Here is a 21,394-nt window from a genome sequence, read left to right on the forward strand (position 1 = left end):
AACATGAAGCCTACTCCCTGCGTGTGGGGTGCGTCGCTCTCTTCATGTCCTGAATACAGGAACAACTCTCCTGTCAACAGTCTTCTCTGCCCCGCTTGCGTCCATCTTGTCTCGCTAATGCCTAATAGGGTCAGGTTGTTGCTCCTCATCTCTGCTGCAACCTGCACCGTCTTTCCTGACTTGTACATGGTCCTCACGTTCCATGTGCCTATGGTAATCCTCCTGGTTGCAAGAAGGGTAATCGGCTTAGTGGCTTCCTCACGGTTTTTACCACCCAGCGTCATGCATCTTTGAGTTGAAGACCCTTCTTTTTCCAGGGTAAAAGTCTCTGTTGTCTCTATTGTTGGCGTTTCTGTAGCAGGTTGATTTTTTACGAGGTGGAGTTGCTAGCCCCACGCCCAACCCTCCTCCTTTATCCTGACTTAGGACAGGCAGATGGTGCCAAAGGACCTCTCTGGTGGAGTTGACTCATGAGCATCAAACTCAAAATTATTATAAAACCAGATATCTGCTTCTCTTGTGTATTACAGTCTCTCTTCCTTAAAATCCCTTCTTAAAATTAAATTTAATAAGCTTGCCTATAAACCATAACTTTAACTAAATCTAAACCACCACCAAAACATACATCATCTCATGTGACTACATAATCTTTGTGTTCATTTTTCTGCTTTCTTGTGCTGGCCGCACCCTCTCTGCTGCTCACTGAAACCTGGGACACACTCTGCTTAGGGCTGCTTGGTTAAGAGATTTTCTAACTAGTTAGCTATTTTCTAACTAGCTGTCCTATTCTTTCTCCATCCTTTCCCTTTGTTTTCCCCTCTTGCTAGCCCTTTGTTTATTTTGACCCCAGTCACACAAGCTGCTTCATATGTTAACGGATCCTAACACCCATGAGGAGGCCCAGTGAAGTTAGTGAGGCTGTACATATGAGCAAGGGCCTGCTTACATGAAGCAACATACAGATCAGGACCCTACACTATGTTTTTCTGGTTAGGGAATCTAACTTGTTTATGTGAAGTGCTATGCATGTCTGTGGATCCCTATGTTTTTATATCATTTCCATCATCTTGTTATCTGAACATCAAACACTCTGATACGTTCTTCAGTTCAAACTTGTTTGGTCCAAATATGTTCTTACAGTCCAAATATTTGGACTGGATAAAAAGTAGAAGAGTGTGTCATAGGGCTAAGGAATAGTAAATGAATTGCATGCCCAGTGTGAGGAATAGGGTACCTCTAAAAAGAAAGTATCTTACACAATGTACAGCTGTGGTATATCATAATGCAAGCCTTATTGTACAACACAGTTGAGTTGAATGTATTAACTTAAACAAAAAAACTTACAAAATGCACTTAAAATATTGAGAGAATAACTCTAGGAGTTGCTCTGAATTTACTCCAGTGTATACGAGATCAAAATTTGGCCCCCAACTGTAACTGCTCAACCAATCTCTCTTCTCACTATTGCTTGCAGCACCTTTACTTTCTGTCAAGGAACATTACAACAACATACATGACAAACCACATCCATTTCAATTTCAATTCCAAGGACACACTATTCAATACAATCTTATAGCAAATAAAACACAATAATAAGCACATTTCACCACCTTTTTCCATTTTCCAAGGGCTTTACAAACATTAGGGATACTTGCTGTCATTCACTGAGGAGTATTGCTGTCATTAGTTCAAAACTAGCATTTCAGCAAAGGACACAGAACTATTTTACAGAAGTTATAGTGAAACTACACTATTTCCCAGTTCAAGGCAGATGCAACAATATTAAGCAAAGAAAATGAATTTATGTAGAGAGCATAATTTGCACTTTTGTAAAAAAAATGATATTAACATTTGTACTCAAGTGGCATTTTAAAATTATCTTATTTTAGTTTGGGTAGGCTATCCTATTACACTTACATAATAAACAAAAATATTGAAATAACCATCCACAGATTTATTTCTAAAGTTTTTTTCAGCAAAGATATCTAGAACTTGTCTACACACAGGTTACATTAGTTTAAATAAAGAAAGGATGCAGTACTGATTTAAACTGGTGCAAGTTTGTGTATGACCATTCTACATTGGCTTAAATCTGGTTTACTTTGGTTTAAGCTCATCTTTAGAGGCAAACTAAACTCATGTAAAACAGATTTAATCTGGCGTAAGGATGACCACACAAAAGTTGCACCAGTTTCACTAAATAGGTGGAACATTGCACCTTGAGCTAAACTGGTGCAACTCTGTTTAGAGCAAGCTATAGACACCAATAAGAATGAAAAATGTAGGCATAATTTCTTGTTCTTCTCTACAACTGTAATCTCCAGCAATATGTAAAGATACTTGTTTTCATCCATGCAAGCCACTAACATCAAGTATTTGGTGTTTTCCTTCATGTGGCTTTTTACCAAAGATAGCTATATATTCTGTTCTGTAGCTGTGCAGTACAGGATGTATAGCAAGGAAATTCATTTAAAAAAAAAATCCCTAGCCATTTAGAGAGTAAGGTGAATCATGAGCAATAGGCAGCATAGGCTGATAAAGAATAAGCACTGCCAAGCAAACCAGACTCTGGTTTTATATAAAAAAATAAAAATAAAAAAAAAAGCAAAAATCAGTTGACAACAGAAGCATACTGCACGTAATATATTTGGGTTTTAATAAAACATTCATTACTATTTCCTGAAAACTTAATTAAAATTGGCTTAGATAAGAACTTAATGCAGTGGACAAAGTCTGGCTTGATAACTGTAAACAAGAGGCAACTCTAGACATGAATGACTATGAACTGCCGCTGTGAAGGACAATGAATCACCTGCCCATGGCAAGTGCAAGAATTATTCTAGATCCTGGTGGTTAAGACGTTCACCTAGGATGTGAGAAGCCCAAGTTCATGTCCCTGCTCTAATGGCTTTATTTACGCACCATGGAACAGCTTCAACAGGACAGACTGAGAAAGACCCACAACAGAATACTCCATAACCCAGTGGCTAGAGCATTCTCTTGCCAAGTTCAAATCCCTTTTCCGCATCAGGCAGAGGGGGAAATTAAAGCTGGGTCTCCCATATCCCAGGAGAGTACCCTAACAGAAGAGCTAAAAGTTATATGGGTGGTTTTCCTCCCCTCCCTTTGGCTTTTCTGAAAATGTCTGAAATTGAAACGAAAAACATTGGAACAAAATGAACCAAAATATTTCGTTTTAACCGAACTTGAATTTTTTTTTTTTGCTTCTCCAATTTGCAGAAAAATTTAAAAAAAGAATATTGGTTTTGATTCAACACAAAATGATTTTTTTCTCATGATTTTTCACGAATGCCAGCAAACTGAAATATCCATTATTTACCCAGCTCTACTTAACAGGGGGGAGAAACATGGGAAATGGTCATCCTGAGAGAGACCTAGAAGTGATACTGGAAAGCCAGTAGATACGTGATCAGACTAAAGAAGGCAAGGGGACTTTGGATTTTTCATGCAATAGCAATCTCATCCTGGAGCAGGAAAGTAACAGTCTCTCTTTATGTGAGTCTGCAATATGCTTCCTGGGCACAACAGAAAGATACTGACAAGGTGGAGAGAATTCAAAAAACAACAAAAAATATACGGCCTGCAGAGCCTGTTTACAAGATAAAAAGGAGAACTAAATATGTATAGATAAAGAAAGAAAGTAGGGAGGGCAGGACATGAAACAATGTACAAATATTTCAAGGGTATAAATACTGAGGATAATTATTTAGTGTAATACATATAAGCATATCTAAAGCAATGGAATGAGGCTAAGAGAATATTTAAGACAAATCTCTCAAAATATTTCCTGACATCAAGATGAACTAGATTGTAGAATAGTCTCCCCAAGGGTACTGGTGGAAATTTCATTTAACTTAAAAAAATAATATAAAAAAAAATAAAAAAAGAGAATGAGACTTGCCAAAACCCTAGAAAGTACAGTGTATCAGATAATTCTTCATTGACAGGGTGATTGACTAGAGAATCTTCCTTAGTTAAAACAGTACCTAATCAATTCGGTTATAATATTAAACATGTTCATTAATCTACTCTAATAATTTCTAAAGGAATATTAACCTTTGACCTATGCAATAAAAAATAAGCACTTCTACAGAAATTTCCATTCAAAGAACTCTCAGCACTTTCCGAGTATTAATTATTAAAGGGAATTTGGTCTTAAAGTAGAGGATAATAGCTAAAGAAAATGAGGTAGACTGAGATTAGGTCATTTGCTGAAGATCACAGGGAAAAAAGTATGGCAGAAAAAATTACTAGAATCAAGGTCTACTGTCTCCTACTTCTGTGCTTCAACCACATGATTGTTATTCTACTGACCTTCATTAACTGGCTTGAAGAGAGTAAATATAAAAATATTGTTATACACTATAGTTTTATAATGCGTTTAATCTGAAAATCTGATTTTGTGCTGGGTAGACATCCTCAAGGTAAAACAAAACAAGAAAATATTCTCTGATTTTTACTGCCACCTAGTGTGGATTAGTAGTCTGTTCATCTAAGAAAAATGCTGATTTAAAATTACGCAGAAAATTTAAATGTGCAACTGGACAAGAAAAACATATTCAAACTCATAATACAAACACAATGCACTTAAATATAACAGAATATTACATTCAAGTTTGAACGTCTTTTTAAAGTGATTTACTAGCTCAACCTTCCATCCATTTGAAAACCTCAACTACATACGGAGGATTCAATTAAAGCAGAAATACAGAAAGCTCAAAAAACACAACTTAGTCTCTTCCAGAGTGGTGCACATAACTTAGCATATTACACTACAACTGTACCCCTGAATAATTAAACCTAAAGCAAACCTTGCTATCTCCAGATAAATAATACACAACTTATGTTTTCAATAGAAAATCCATTAAAAAAAGTATGTCATGAAAGACAAGAAGTCCCTTATGTACAGAACATGTTCTTCCCGTTAGAAGTTTAACTGTAAATCTAAACCAGTTTTGTATTGTGTAATTTTAATCTAGTCTTTTTTATTCAGTGTTTCCTACTATAATTCTAGATTATTATCTAGATAATTATGATATTAATTACTGCACATATAACAGTTTATTTGATTACTCCCAAAGCCGATATGTATTCCATAGCAAAAGTGGACTAAATTCCATGGCAAGAATGCCTAAATTCTACAGCAGTGGTTCCAAAACTGGGGTTCGTGAACTCCTAGGGGTTCACATAATGGTACGGGGGTTCTTGGGGAAAAAATTCCCTAATGGCGGACAGAGCTGTCCGTAGGAACCCCAGGCAGCACGGGGCCAGCAGCCCGGAGCCTCTGGACTTCTGAGAGCTAACCAGATCAAAGCAAGCATGTCTATCACATGGAGGAGATTTAAACTTGAAGACTCCTTATAAGAAATGGAAAGGAAAGTAGATATTTTTTTGCTGTTTTTAAAATTAAATAGGCAGCTAGTATTGTTTTTAAAATTATTATGAAGAACAAGTTTAAGCTTTAATGTAACATGCGTTGTTTGCCTGGACTGCTTAAGACCTGAATACTTGTGTAGGAGGAACTCTGAGTTGGCTTCTTAAATATCTTCATGCTGTTTCACATCTGATACTCGTTGATGAAACATAGGAGCCTTCTCTTATAATAGGCTTATTCAAAATGATATAAGCTACGAAAATGAGATCTTGGAAGAATGTTGCTGTTTTCATAATGTAATAAAAATACTGTAATGATAAATAATAAATAGTGTATAATGAGCATGTCATAAAACAAATTTTATATTTCCAAAATCACTGCTTTTATAAATCAGATAAAGGAGAAAATCCCTGGAAATATTCATTTTTAGGGGGAGTTCGTGAGACTTGATATTTTAGTGAAAGGGGTTCACAGGTTGTTAAAGTTTGGGAACCACTGTTCTACAGTAATGTTAAAATGACTCTGTAGTCCAAACATGCTTTCCTATCCAGTTATGCCTTGAAAAACATTCAATGGCAATTCAGGGGTTTACAATATTCAGAGGCAAAATAAGTCAATGCTTATTTTCAAATATGATAACCCAGCTCCAATTTGTGGGCCTCAACTCCTGCAGAGCGGTCTACTAGGTGGCCAGGCTCAGAACCTTCTTGTCCCCATTTAGGCCAAGAAAGAGTAGCTTGCAGCTGGCTTCAGCAACTCACTTCTCTAGACCTTGACTTCTGTGTTGTTCTCTAGGTAGCTCAAACTATGGGTACATCTGCACTATGGGATTATTCCGATTTTACATAAACCGGTTTTGTAAAACAGATTGTATAAAGTCGAGTGCACGCGGCCACACTAAGTACATTAATTCGGCGGTGTGCATCCATGGTTCGAGGCTAGCGTCGATTTCCGGAGCGTTGCACTGTGGGTAGCTATTCTGTAGCTATCCCATAGTTCCCACAGTCTCCCCCGCCCCTTGGAATTCTGAGTTGAGATCCCAGTGCCTGATGGGACAAAAATCATTGTCGCGGGTGCTTCTGGGTAAATGTTGTCACTCATTCCTTCCTCCAGGAAAACAACGGCAGACAATCATTTCGCGCCCTTTTTCCCTGGATTGCCCTGGCAGACGCCATAGCACGGCAACCATGGAGCCCGTTCAGCATTTTTTTTTTTTTTTTTACACTGTCACCGTATGTGTACTGGATGCCGCTAACAGAGGCGTTACTGCAGCGCTACACAGCAGCATTAGTTTGCTTTTGCATGATAGAGACGCTTATCAGTCGTTCTGTACCATCTGCTGCCATTGTAAATTGGCAGTAAGATGACAGTTATCTGTCATTCTGTGCTGTCTGCTGCTATCATGAGTGCCCCTGGCTGAGGTCGGCCGAGGGTGCAAAGGCAAAACTGAGAATGACTCCCCGAGTCAATCCCTCCTTTATGGTATCTAAAAATAGAGTCAGTCCTGCCTAGAATATGGGGCAAGTGTACTAGAGAACCAGTGTATCAGAGAGCACAGCTGCTCCGTGTCAGATCCCGCAGAAATGATGAGCTACATGCCATTCACGGGGGGTGCCCCTGCAACAACCCCCCCCGTTGCTTACCTCCCCCCCTAACTAGGCTATCATGGCAGTGTCCCCGCCATTTGTGTCATGAAGTTATAAAGAATGCAGGAATAAGAAACACTGACTTTTTAGTGAGATAAAATGAAGGGGAGGCAGCCTCCCGGTGCTATGACAGTCCAGGCAGAACATTAAGTGGTGCGGAGGAGAGGAGCCCAGCATCCCGCTGCTATGATAGTCCAGGCAGTACAGAATCTTTTCTTTACAGAGGAAAGGGAGGGGGCTGATGGAGCTCAGCCCCCAGTTGCTATGATGAGGACGGTTACCAGCCGTTCTGTACCATCTACTGGGAATGACCAGGAATCATTCCTATTTTTACCCAGGCACCCCTGGCCAGCCTCACCTGAGGCCAGCCAGGAGCACTCACGGGCTCATGACAAAGACGGCTAGCTGTCCTACTGCACCATCTGCCACCAGGGAGCGGAGAGGAGCGGATACTGCTCTTCAGTGCCGCAGCATCGCGTCTACCAGCAGCATTCAGTAGACATAGGGTGACACTCAAAGAAGTCAAGAAACGATTTTTTTCCCTTTTCTTTCACGTGGGGGCGGAGGGAGTAAATTGTCGAGCTATACCCTGAACCACGCCGGACAATGTATTTGAACCTACAGGCATTGGGAGCTCAGCCAAGAATGCAAATATTTTTTGGAGACTGCTGTGGACTGTGGGATAGCTGGAGTTCTCAGCACCCCCTCCCTCCCTCCATGAGCGTCCATTTGATTCTTTGGCTTTCCATTATGCTTGTCACACAGCACTGTGTAGCCTGGAGATCTTTTTCAAACGCTTCGGCATTTCGTCTTCTGTAACGGAGCTCTGATAGAACAGATTTGTCTCCCCATACAGCGATCAGAACCAGTATCTCCCGTACAGTCCGTGCTGGAGCTCTTTTTGGATTTAGGACTGCATCACCACCCATGCTGATCAGAGCTCCACGCTGGGCAAACAGGAAATGAAATTCAAAAGTTCGCAAGGCTTTTCCTGTTTACCTGGCGACTGCATCCGAGTTCGGATTGCTGTCCAGAGCGGTCACAGTGGTGCACTGTGGGATACCGCCTGGAGGCCAATTCTGTCGATTTGCGGCCACACTAACCTTAATCCGATATGGTAATACTGATTTTAGCGCTACTCCTCTTGTTGGGGAGGAGTACAGAAACTGATTTAAAGAGCCCTTTATATCGATATAAAGGGCCTCGTAGTGTGGACGGGTACAGCGTTAAATCGGTTTAACGCTGCTAAAAATCGGTTTAAACGCATAGTGTAGACCAGGCCTAAATTTCTAATTTTTCTCGGTTCACAGGCTGTAAACTGGACTCCAGCTCTGGCTCCCTAACTTCCTGGCTCCATGGACCTATAGTCTGATCTATTAGGAGAAATTCTTAAATTGTTTAGCTTATGAACATGGAGGAAGTGTCACCTGTAATCCAATTAATTCCTCCTTGTGGGGAAGATGGGTAGTAAGAGGCAGAAACAATCAGGCTCCAGGTCATGGAGACAGAAAATAAAATATCAGATGCTTGCATCAACCAAAATGGTAAATTTTATGGTATAACTGAAAAATGCCAATATTTGCAGCTATGCAACCAGGAGGTCTTAATTAAGATGAATGGGACAATTAAGAGCTATTATTTCAGGCTCCTTGTTAACATAGGAAGACAACACTGGATCTATTTATACCAGTGGTTCTCAGACTTTTCACATAACAAGCGTCTCTCAAGACTATCTCAGCAACTATGGGTATGTTCACATTGTAATAAAAAAACTGAGGCACTGAGTCTCAGAGCCAGAGTCAGCTGACTCAGGTTTGTGGAGCTTGGGTTGAGGCACATCTCCCTCACAGGGTCTCTGTGTCCAGACTCCAGCTCAAGCTGAATACCTACACATGGGGTGGGCAAACTTTTTGGGCCGAGGGCCACATCTGGTGGGGAAAATGTATGCAGGGCTGGAGCAGGAGATTGGAGTGCAGGAGGGAGTGTGCGGTGCAGGAGGGGGTGCAGGCTGCAGAAGAGGCTCAAGGGAAGGGATTGGGGCAGAGGAGGGGGGCAGGATGTATGAAGGGGCTCAGGGAAGGGGGATGGGGTGCAGGAGGGATGCAGAGTCCAGAAGGGGGCTCAGGGCAGGGGTGTGGACTGCAGGAGGGGGCTCAGGCCAGCGGGTTAGGGTGCAGCAGGGAGCTCAGGGCAGGAGGTTGGGGTGCACAGGGGTGCAGCAGGGAGCTCAGGGCAGGGAGGAAGGGTGAGAGGTGTACGAGGTGACTCAGGGCAGGGAGTTGGGGGGTGAGGGGCAGGAAAGGTTTGTGCTCTGGCCCGGCACCGCTTATCTAAAGTGGCTCCAGGGTGGCAGCGGCATGCACCAGGGCCACAGCAGGCTCCTTGCATGCCTGCCCTGTCCTCAGCCCCGCGCTGCTCCAGAAAGCGCTGCGTCCCCTGGGGGAGGGAGGACGGAGGGCTCTGCGTGCGCTGCCCTTGTCAGGCATCCAGGTACCTCCCCTGAAGCTCCCATTGGCCGGGAACCGCAGCCAATGGAAGCTGCGGGGGGTGGTGCCTGGAGACAATGCATAGATCCCTCTGCCCCCCTACCTGGGGGCCGCAGGGAAGTGGTGCCGGCTGTTTCTGAGAGCGGCGCAAGGCCCATGGCGCCACGGGGGAGTAATACTGTGGACCAGATCCAAAGTCCTGAGAGGCCGGATCCAGCCCATGGGCCATAGTTTGCCCACCCCTAATCTACACTGTACTGTTATAGCCCAATAGCTGAGCCAGCTTACCTTGGCCAGCCATGGGTCTTTTATCACATTGTAGACATATTCTTTATAAGGTCTTTTTTTTTTTTTTTTTTTAAATGAAAGCTTACTTTTTTAGAACTGCAGAATACTTGGAGCTCTGGTTACTCCTAATCTCAAACATCAGACTGATCATTTTAAATTATGTTCATTTATCAAATCATAAAATTTTACAAGCTATAAAGATGGAATTTGGTGCCGTGCATTAAGACACATAATGCATCTGAATTTTAAGCAGGACTGGATAAATTCCTCATTAGTTGTGATCATATATTATAATAGTAGCTACCAGTTAAACTTTAGGAAGTAGAGTGATCCCCTGGAGGATTCAAAGATACCGTCACTAGTGCCATGTGTACAACATTACACAATCATCAAGATGCAGTATGGATGTACTTACACCTTCCCTAGAAGCTTCAGGTTTCTGTCACTATAGAAGGTAGAATATCATGAGATGGACTAATTAAGGAAGTCCCTAAGATTCATAAATTGTGCTTTTTTTATGAAAATGTTGTCCAATTTCAGTATTGTTTGATTCCCACACACACAGTCATGCATTCTCAGGGTATATCTATACTAGAGAGTAACTGCACTGGCACAGCTATGGCTCTGCAGCTGTGCTGCTGTAGACACTTCCTACATTGATAGAAGGGCTTTTTCTGTACATATAGGTAATCCACCTCTCTGAAAGGAGGTATCTAGGTCAACGGAAGAATTCTACCATTGACCTAGATGCACCTAGATGCATTGGAGGTTAGGTCAACCTAACTACATCACACAAGGCATAATATTTTCACAGCTCTTAGCACTGTAGTTAGATCCATCTAATTTTTAGATGTAGGCCAGGTCTTAGTATTTTTTTTCCTAAGGCAATTAAATAGCTTTTATGCCTGCTATAGAGGTCTCTTTTTTGACATGTTTTGTAGTAATATATTCAACTCTTCTTGAATATTCAATCTTCTTCAATCATTGAGGGGCCCACTTAGGAATCTGGGGCAAAAATCAGTACTTGGTCCTGCTAGTGAAGGCAGGGGGCTGAACTCAATGACATTTTGGGGTCTCTTCCAGTTCTATGAGCTAGGTATACTTAATATTGCTAGATTGCATTTCTGTTTCCATAAAGGCTTGAAAGGTCATGCACTCTTTTATTACTGCCACTCAAAATTGAATAACCTATTTGTGGTTTGCCCTTAATGCTTGTATACATTCTAAAGAATACAAAAAGCAGCTCCTGGGGCCTCTTAATGTGGTACAATGCTCAGCATCACTGGCTTCATTTTAAATATAAATAAGCCTCAGATTTAGTTAAGCACTAACTTCTCATTTGTTTTTTGTCAAAGCTAAGCAGCTCTGCATTTTGTTTAATGTTTCCATTTACTTACACACTGGAGACATGAGTTACTAGAAGGATTAAGTATCTTAACCAGATTGTCCTACAGCTGAAATACACTACATACTCCTATTTGTGTCGGTGGGGGGGGAGGGGGAAGGGAAGAATGGCAGGGCTATTTCAGGGGCAGGAAATGAAGTATTAACAAAAGAAGAGTGAAGTTATAATCTGAAAAGTGACTCTAAAATGGCATAATGAGACACGGGATAATACATCTTCCAGGTCAAGTTTACTCAGTTTAGAAAACTTTTTTCTGAGACATGCAAACTGAACATGGGATATGACAGTCAATTTGTGTTATTACTAGTTCGTGAGCAGTGAACCCTACACAACTGACGTGCTTCAATTACACAATTGATTGTACCTGCTATATAATACACCTCACTCGGAGGCAAGGTTTACTGGTAAGGCATACTCAGAAAAGGACAGCTTGACTTTCACATCTTCAACTTAGTTTGCAAGTCTGAATGTTCTAAAAAAAAAAAAAGAGCCCAAAAAACAAATTTCTTTCACATAGAAACTGAGTACACTGGATCTGGAAACTTTCAGAGATGGTAAATGCTTTTACTAACAAATGCCACCTCAAAGATTTAGCTAATAAATTGGTCATTCAAAATTTTAAGGCAACCTTTTGCTATCACCGGCATTATTGTTTGCTGCTCTGATGATTCATCAAAGCCCATATACACCATATGAGACAGCTGGAGAGAAGTTACAGTACTTATTTCATTACCTCCTATTGGCAACATTGTAATATTATTTTTTTAATTTTGCTGACTGAATCAGACATTAGAATGGAGGACTTAAATCACAGAAACAATAATAAACTGCCAAAGTTATTATTGGTCATCTACATATTGTTGCTGACTAAGTTTGGCACATTTTTTATTTGTGCTATCATGCTGAAACCATTGCTTTTTAATATGACAAAATGTTACAGCTAGCATAACTATCTGCAGAAAAGAAGAGTAAAGGGAGATTTGATAGCAGCCTTCAACTACCTGAAGGGGGGTTCCAAAGAGGATAGAGCTAGGCTGTTCTCAGTGGTGGCAGATGACAGAACAAGAAACAATGGTTTCCAGCTGCAGTCGGGGAGGTCTAGGTTGGATATTAGGAAAAGCTATTTCCCTAGAAGGGTGGTGAAGCACTGGAAAGGGTTACCTAGGGAGGTGGTGAAATCTCTATCCTTAGAGGTTTTTAAGGCCCAGCTTGACAAAGCACTGGCTAGGATGATTAAGCTGGTGTTGGTCCTGCTTTGAGCAGGGGATTGCACTAGATGACCACCTGAGGTCTCTTCCAACTCTAATCTTCTATGATTCTTTCTGTCTGATTATAAACACGAGGGCCAACAAAGTGAAGTACCACAAACATTCAAGTATAGTTAGTGCTAATGAGAAATGCCAAGAGACAGCATTCTGCCCTTAGTTGCTCACAAGAACAGAGCTTGTATCCAAAATATAGACCCAAATCTTCCTCACTACAATCAAGAATTTGCAGTGCTAGGAAAGAAAAAAATGGATCAAGCCACACCTGATAATTTACTTTAAACAATTCTAAATCTTTACAGTATTCATTGTTTAAGGTTTCATTAATGAGAGGGAATAATTTCTGAATTACAATAATCATTAAAGTCTTATTTTCATATTATGAAAATGAGGATGTCTAACTTTTAGAAAGGCTAATAAAGATATTTCAATACATTCAGTGTCTGTTTCTAAAAATTTTATATTTTTTGAAAAAAAACGCTGATACTGATAATAAAGGACAAGAAATTGCTTAGTATTGCATTAACTGATGCCACATAGACCTCATCTCAGCAGAAAAGGTATTTTGACAGCCAATGTTAGTTAGAGAGAGAAAAACTGTAAATATCAGTGTGGATAATCATGGAACTTACCTCAATTGACTGAGATTGCCCATCATGGGGATGAGGTGATCTTGGATAAATATCAAGAAGGTGAGGTGGATCATCAGTATGTATTCTTCTAATATGTTGTTTAAGAACTTCCTTATAGTTAAATGTATCAAAATTGGTCTTCCACAGTAATACCTGTAAATCAAGCATCAACCTTATTAAAACTGAATAGTTTTTTAAATAAGGAAAATAACTATTCAAAAGGAAAACTACAAGAACTTGATTTTCAGAAAGTAATGGTGCAAATCTTCTGCTCTCCAAATTGCAATACAATAGCTATGTGCTATTTTCATAAAGAACCTACAATATCATTTTAAAGGCAAAACACTGTTTAAAATAATAAAGGATCAACGTTATGAATTTTACTTTCAACATATTCTAATATCCAAACCATAACTGTTTAGTGATATTCTGTTGGTTACAGTTAAAAATACAAGCACCTCAGAACTTGTAACAGAAAAAAACCCAAAAAACCTAACAAGACATGGCAATATAAGATTTTGGACTTTGAACTGAAATATAAATATAAGGGTTTGTCCCCTGACAAACCTATGCTTGCAGAAGATAAAGAAATGTTACGAATTATAGCATATGCTCCAGACCCCACCCCGATTCTAATAGATTAAAGAATAAAACAGGGTAACATACTGAACTAGAAAATGAAGGATTGCTGAAAAAGATTAAGAGCTTTGATATAGCTATATTTTACTAATTTGTAATTATGAATAATTAATTATAGATAAGCTAACACTTAGGTCAAGTCCTTGCCTGGTATGAGTGTGGTTTTGTCAATTCTTTGATATAAAATTGCTGAATTGTTTAAGATGATATTTGCTGTCAAGATAAGTAATGTATTGTGTTGGAAGATGCAAGTAAGAGGTACACAATCATGTAATGATAAATAATAAACTCTTTTTCTGGGAAGATCCAGGAACATAGTGACTCAGAACATGATCCAGAACCTACAAAACTATCCAGAAAAATGCAGAAGTTGGGTAACTGAAGTTTACTCATATGTAATGTATGGGTACATATAAAAATTGAACAGGTGATGTGCTAATGTGCTACGGTCAATTGGATAAAATGAAGTAATTTGGAACACAGAAAGGTACAAAAGACCTAAATGAATAACGTCCAAACTGTAGAAACACTGAACCAGAAACCGAAGTACAGGACTAAAGGACCAGACCAGGAGATCAGAGGGGGCAATGACCATCATGGAAGATGAAAGGACTTCCCAGTGCCCCAGAATGTGGTAACTTGGGTTGTTTACCAATTCCGTCTTCTCTGTTATTACTGCATGGCATAAATATATGTTCAGACACTGTAAGTAACAATAATTCTGTCAAATTTTATAAAAGGAAAAAATTAATTAAGCCTTAACCACCACCATATTTGGTAAATTGTTCCAATAGTTAATTCCATCACAGTTAAAAAAATTCACTTTATTTTTAATCTGAATTTTTCCTAGCTTCAACTTCCAATTATTTGATCTTGTTATGTGGATCTGTGCTATACTGAAGAGCCCTATTTTATCAAATTTCCATTCCCCGTGTAAGTACTATTGTCAAGTCACCTCAACCTTCTTTTTGATAAGCCAAACAGATTGAGCTCCTTAAATATTTTCTTATAGACACATTTTCCAGTCCTTCAGTTAGTAGATGGCTCTTCTCTGAGCCCTCTGATTTTTCAACATCCTTCTTGAATTTAGGATACCAGAACTAGACATCATATTCTATCAGCCGTTCCACCTGAGCCAAATACAAAGTAAATAGAGCTGCTCTGTTCCTATTCAATATCCCCTCATTCATGCATCCGAGAATTGTGTTAGCCCTTTGGCCAAAGCATCATACTAGAAACTCATGTTGCTGTGATTATCCACCATGATTCTAAAGTCCTTTTCAGAATCACTGCTTCTCAGGGTAGAGTCCCTCAACCTGTAAGTATGACCTACATTCTTTGTTTCTATATGTGACCTTACATTTGGCCATAGTGAAATGCATTTTTGATTGCTTGGTAAACAATCAATTACCTGTACCAGTGACCTGTCCTCTTCATTATTTACCACTTACCTAAACTTTGTGCAACCTGTAAATTTTATTAGTAGGATTTTATGTTTTCTTACAGGTCACTGATAAAAATTAAATACCTTAGGCCAAGAATCAATCTCTTCAAATCCCCACAAGAAACACAACTCAGTGATGATTCTCCATTTACAATTACATTTTGAGACCCATCAGTTACTCAGGTTTTTAATCCATTAAATATGGGCCATGTTAATTTTGTATTGTTCTTGTTTTTTTTTTTAATTAAAATGTCATGCAGTACCAAATCAAATGTCTGTTTCCTTTAAAATTTCTTTAGTAGAAGGACTCCATGTAGGACTATAGGCCTAGTTTTGGCCTCAATGAGATATTGTTTTTAGTTGGATTTAGATATTAGCATGAGTGATAGGCCCAAAGCATTTGACCAAAAAGAATGAGATCACAAGAAAAGAGGATTGTTAAAGATGTAATGACTCATGCATTACCAGTGTTATCTTATTTAAGGTTTAGCTTGAAGTAACAGAAATGAAGAAAACATTGTCAGTTGGGTGCTAGGTCCAGGGCTCAGCCCAAAAATTCCTTTCCTTGGCTTTAGCTAAGGTCCAATTACCAGCAATTACATCACTTGTTTATTATAGTATATAAAATCAGGGTTTTTTTTAAGGAACGAATGTCTTCATGAGAGCTTTTCCTTACCCTCTGGAATCACACCATGATGGGAAGGTATCACCCAGGGCCTGATTCTGTTGTAAGTATTTTGGCCAATGCTTATAACTGAATTGTTAGTAGGATACAGAGTATAAGTGTGTATATAGTTATATTGTTATTTTTGATATAACAAATACCAGCTGGACTCTGGAATACAAAAAAAATATTTGCGTGGAAAAAGAACCCTGGCAAACCTTGATAAATCTATTGGGGAAATTATTTCCAACATGCCGGTTTGAACAAAAGCTGACAATTATGTAGCCTCTCTCCAAATTAAGAAAGATTGGTATGGAGAAGACACAATATAGTGCTCTGCTCACATGTTCATTTTATAGCTGCTTAAGTAGCTCCTCTAAAGTTATTTGTTGCAGTTATGACAAAGACCAGGGAAACTGTACTAAAATGTTTGTGGGGAGGAAATTACAATATCTGTGTGTATAGCAGGAAAAGAAAAAAAGAGTTGATGGAAATTCAGTAACGTTAACTATTTGACTACTCCCTTGACTGGGGGCTTTCACAGAACATGCCCTTTTCAGAGGCAGGCAGGGTACAGAGAATGCGCTCATCACTTATTAATTCTTGGAAGAAAGACTGACATAGTTTTTGGCCAGTTCAACCTTTACTCTATTGCCAAATAACTGGACTGTTATTGTTACTTTTGACTATTAAAAATCTGCATTACACGATTGTTTCAAGTCTCACCTCTTCCATACTGCTGCTTCTTGAGTGGAAATCTAAAGTGTTAACTGTACAAAACATTTGAAAAAAAAAACAAACAAAATACTCTGGTCCTAGAAGGTTACACATTCCTTATGGAAGTGTTCGCTGTCACGGCCTCTCGGGGTGGCCTCTCAAGGGGCCTCAGCTTCACCTAACTGCCCTCCCCCCCATTAACTTGCTGTCAGTGAGGTGTTTGCACCCGTACATTGCTTAAAGCCTGTCACTTCCTAGGTGTGTCTCTCTGCTAGTCTCCTGGCTGTTTTCTTGGAGGCAACCTGGTGCAAGGCTGTCACCACTTTGCTACCCCAGGCCTTTCTGCCTCCCCTTCTTTCTCTGCCCTCTTCTCTTTATAGCAGACCCTATTTCCTTTATTGGTTGCAGCTGTGGGTGCCTGACTCCATCATTGGCAGGTCTGGCAGCTGCAAGGGGTTGTGATCAAGATGCTTAATTGTAAACAGGAGGGATTCTCCTTCCTGCTCTGTCTATGTTCAGTACGGGGTTTGTAGACCCCATTACATTCCTCCTTTCATCTCTGTGGGTGACCACTCAATTTACCTATGCCATTTTCTCTTCTCACTGGACAGAATTTGGTTAACACTGTTCATGTGAATAACTATAACCTGCTACTCTTAAAAATAGAAAAATGAAAGGTTCCATGGTCTGTTGTGCCAAATTTTAAAGATTAAGATATATTAATGTAAACTGTAGCAAAATACACAGGGCACCAAGAAAATGATAACTGGCTAGAATTATGAATGGGAAAGAAAGTGCTCTTTGAAAAGTAAATAAAAACAGGGTAAAATAGGATTGACAGAGAGACTTTCTACATTTTAGAGAGCAATAACCAACATGATATGGAGTATGTTCCTATGGAAAATCTTCACAAAAATGCCATGTAATAACAATACCCCCAAAATCAAAAAGCATGTGATATGCAGGATTCTCTTGCATCAAATTAGGTGCTCCCTTAAGAACTGAAAATATCTACGATGCAGAGATTTATGTGAAAGTTAAAAAATATTTTTAAAAAAACCTTTAAGAATACAACAAGAGATGCCAATACTATAACACAGAATAGCTTGAAGACAGACAGCTGTAAAGAAAACACTATGTAATGTGTGTGGGGAGGTGGGGGCGGAGGATTTCAAGATGTGCAAAAGCATCACTCAACCATGCTCCTTAAGCATTTTAAAAGGAAAGAAAAGATCCAAAACAAATTCCAATTTAAACCTCCATATAACCTGGAAATGTAAGCAAGTGACATCTGATTGAGCTTTATCTATTCCATGTAATCAGACAAAATAATCCACTTCATAACGACAAATTTTGGAAGACTTTTGTGTTCTATTGTCTTTACATAAAGTAGCCTTTTCAACAGATGACAAATGTTACTCGATCTCCTAAGGAATTATTACAGGGAAATCTGTGTCCTTTATGTCCATCAACTGTGAACTAACTGTAGCTATTTACTAAAAAGTCCTAATAATTACCTCAAGACATCCCCTAAAATAAATACATTTCGTGTAGAGATTATTAGAGAAGCATTACAGCAGTTCCAGAAAGTTGAGTTGATATTTCAGCTTAGACCAGGAATTAAAAAACTCTTATAAGAATTAGAGAGGGGTCACTGGCTGGCCAGTGCAACCTCCCTGGACTGAGCATAGTTTAGCAGTCTCTTTGTCTCTGGTGCCCCCATCCTTGATCACTCCGAGCCTGAGGTAGCTTGCACTCCTTTTCATGACTCAGCCCACCCTCCAGTCGGGTCATCTATAGTCCTATCCCTTCCAGGGTAATAAAGACTCCAATAAAGCAGAAGTCTAGTGACCTGGCAGCCTCACTGTAGGTTTGATAACTTTGGAGGATCAGTGTGGGAATCCAGGCCTTCCCTCTTCTCTGGGTTCTGGCCCAGGAACTCTTACTAAGCAGCTAGAGTGCTTCCATAGACTCCCTGCTGTTTCCCTGTGCCACTTCCCGCTGTCAGGCTGATGCAAGAGGCTGCATGCTGCCAGCGTGCCCAAGGGCACTGTCCCCTTGAGTTCTTAGCTGTGTGCAGCCCCTTGCACCATGAGCCTTCTCCAACTGTTTGGGAAGTCTCTAAATTCTTTTTCCTGGGAGTTCTCCTCCTTGTTCTCTTTTCTTTTATTCTGGAGGCTCTGCTCGCCAAGAACAGCCATTTATCTCAACTCAGCTTAGTCACAGCTTGCCCATTCACCTCTTCCTAGCTGTTATAGTGAAGGGTTTATATGCCCCTCACAGAACACTGTACTGTATCCTCCATAGAACAGCACTTATTCTTTTTAGTAAGAAACACGCTCCTCAGAATTTCCATGTAAATCTGTTAATTAGTTTATGAATTATAATTATTTTACAATGAGTCCTTTAAGAATTGTTTTTGCTAACTCTGTTTTGGTTCCTTAATGCAAATAAAATTCCTAGTAATTTTTCAGATCCGAAGTCTGACTCACTTCTCCTGTGCAGCAAAATGTAAGGTATAGGCTACTTTAATTTTTTTTTTTTAAATTAACATTGTTATTTTTAACCATTTCTACTCCCATTGAAATAATGGAGTATTTTTGTCATTGAATAAATGCTCAAGAAGCTGTAAATTAAAATGTTTCTATCCTTCATGGTTGTGAAGAGCTAATAGATCCAAGAGATGCAAAGTGCCCTATTCATCATCTTGAGATGTATGGATAAATAAAGTGTTGCGTTCCTTGACAGGTAAATTCATAAGAACTTTGTACCTTTTGAAGACTAATAAGCTTACCATAACAATTTCACTATACCACTATATGGTGTGTTTTTTTCACCTCCAAACTGCAGTCTTTAATTAGCATATAGTAAAGTGAAAAAGTATTTGCACAAATTTGGCAAGATTTCCTCCTTTTGTGCTCAAATATTTTAGTTGTTACATCTAGCTTCATTTTCACAATGATTTCATTTATTGACCACGTCTTTCTGCAAATTTTTTCCACCTCAAATTTCAATCTTTTAGTAGCAAAATCCTCCAGCATCAATATCCTTGCTTCAGTTAGAGTTAATTTCTCTCCAATATTTGCCAGTCTTTTGATTGCTGTTGCAGATTCATTGTCATGTCAGCAGTTCTTTTATTTCTTTTGAGTTTCCCCAACTCATTTCTAGAAAAGGTGCCATGTGAAGCTACATCTCTGGTTCTTTGCATCTGATTGCACTTACGTAAGACAGTGGTGACTTCTTTCTAATACCACCTGAGTCTTTAGACTGAACTTTATTCCTTCGAGCTGTGTTTTCTATTAGTTGTTGAGTAAAATTCCACCCTTTTCTTCCCCCAACAAAATATGAAACATGTTTGTAGTAACTCCCGGAGTGTCACTTCCACAAAGCTGTTCTCTGTGCCTACATCATGGGCTCCCAAAACACATTTTGCATTTTACAGACTATAAAGTTCTAATCCAAGTACTAAATGATTTCTATCTTCCTTAATTGTGCCCCTTTATTCTTTTACGATGTAAAGACCTGGAGAACCAGCTCTAAGACCAGATATGGTGGCATTTCATAGTGACCAGATTTACCCACAGTGGCACAATCTACTGCATCCACAGTTGGGATAAGGATTAATTATATGACTCACTGGTTTAATAAAACTTATTTTGCCTGGAATTACTAACTGATACTCTGTATGAAATCTAATGCTTTGGCTAATTTAAACTAGCAGAACAACAATCTAAACAGATTTTGCCCCATCTTAGTCCAAATTTTCTAATATCTCATTAATTTGTGCACTAGCAGATGAGGTATCTTCCTCTAATTAGAAGGGACAACCTAGCAAACAGAGCATGTATGTAGATATAGATATAGATATAGATATATCTAGATATAGATATAGATATATCTAGATATAGATAGATAGATATACTGTATGCATCATCATCAAAATCATCATCTTTAACCAAAGCACACTAGTAACAGCAAAATTACTTTCCTGATGTGCACTTCTGAATAGAAGAGATATGTTTGAATTACTGTATTATGATCCACATTGTTTCCCTGAACTTGAATCATTACTTCTGGTGTCTTTCTTAGGATATGGGACTCATAAAATACAAATTGAGGGCAGTCTTATTTTTTACTGTAGTACTCAGTTGCAATTGGTGAATGTAAAAATGTAATTTTATTACACAAAACAAAAATAGTATAAGATATCGCAAATTAAACTTGTATATAGCCTACCTAGAAACAATTACTAAAAACATGCAAAATGGATCAAAGAAGTCTGCTGTAATTCTCATGTTTCAAAACACTATTTAACTCATTCACTCACTGCAATAAATACTGAAAGAATAAATTGTTTTATATAGAACTTCAAGTTTCTAAACAAACCTGTGCATCAGCTCCACCTGATGAAAATTTGTCCCCACCTTTGGAAAAGGCCACAGAAAGCACAGGTCCCTGTAAAATTAAAAGCAAGTTCAGTACTGTGCTAAAATAATTTATTTCTATTACAGTCTCTCTCTTTACACTGAAATATAGCCATCTATTGTTCAACAAAACTCCAAAACTGCAACAACTGTCTAATGCTAATGAATAAAATAGACAAAGTGTATGAGGTAATATTTATTGGACTACCTTGTGTTTGCGAAAGAGACACGCTTCAAACTTTCTGAAGAGAAGCAGCTCTGTACAGCTCGAAAGCGGGTCCCTTTCACCAACAGAAATTGGTTCACTAGAAGATATTACCTCACCCACCTTGTCACTCTAATATCCTGGGACTAACATGGCTACAACAACACTGAAAACAATTAATGAG

The 21,394-nt window shown here is 39.1% G+C and overlaps 1 protein-coding gene across 5 annotated transcripts in view; it reads right to left on the reverse strand.

Annotated features, from left to right (window-relative positions):
- The window catches only part of POC1B (POC1 centriolar protein B), a 166,756-nt gene that overhangs the window by 117,602 nt on the left and 27,760 nt on the right, over positions 1–21,394 (reverse strand). For all 5 annotated transcript variants that reach the window (XM_050935602.1, XM_050935600.1, XM_050935599.1 and 2 more), the window contains exons 8-9: positions 20,968–21,036; positions 13,118–13,270 (exon numbers count right to left, since the gene is read on the reverse strand). In XM_050935602.1, the coding sequence (XP_050791559.1) occupies positions 13,118–13,270; positions 20,968–21,036 (222 nt within the window). The remainder of the gene's footprint in view (positions 1–13,117; positions 13,271–20,967; positions 21,037–21,394) is intronic.

Source organism: Gopherus flavomarginatus, chromosome 1 (genome assembly GCF_025201925.1).
Source record: "Gopherus flavomarginatus isolate rGopFla2 chromosome 1, rGopFla2.mat.asm, whole genome shotgun sequence".
In the NCBI taxonomy this organism is placed as follows: Eukaryota; Metazoa; Chordata; order Testudines; family Testudinidae; genus Gopherus; species Gopherus flavomarginatus.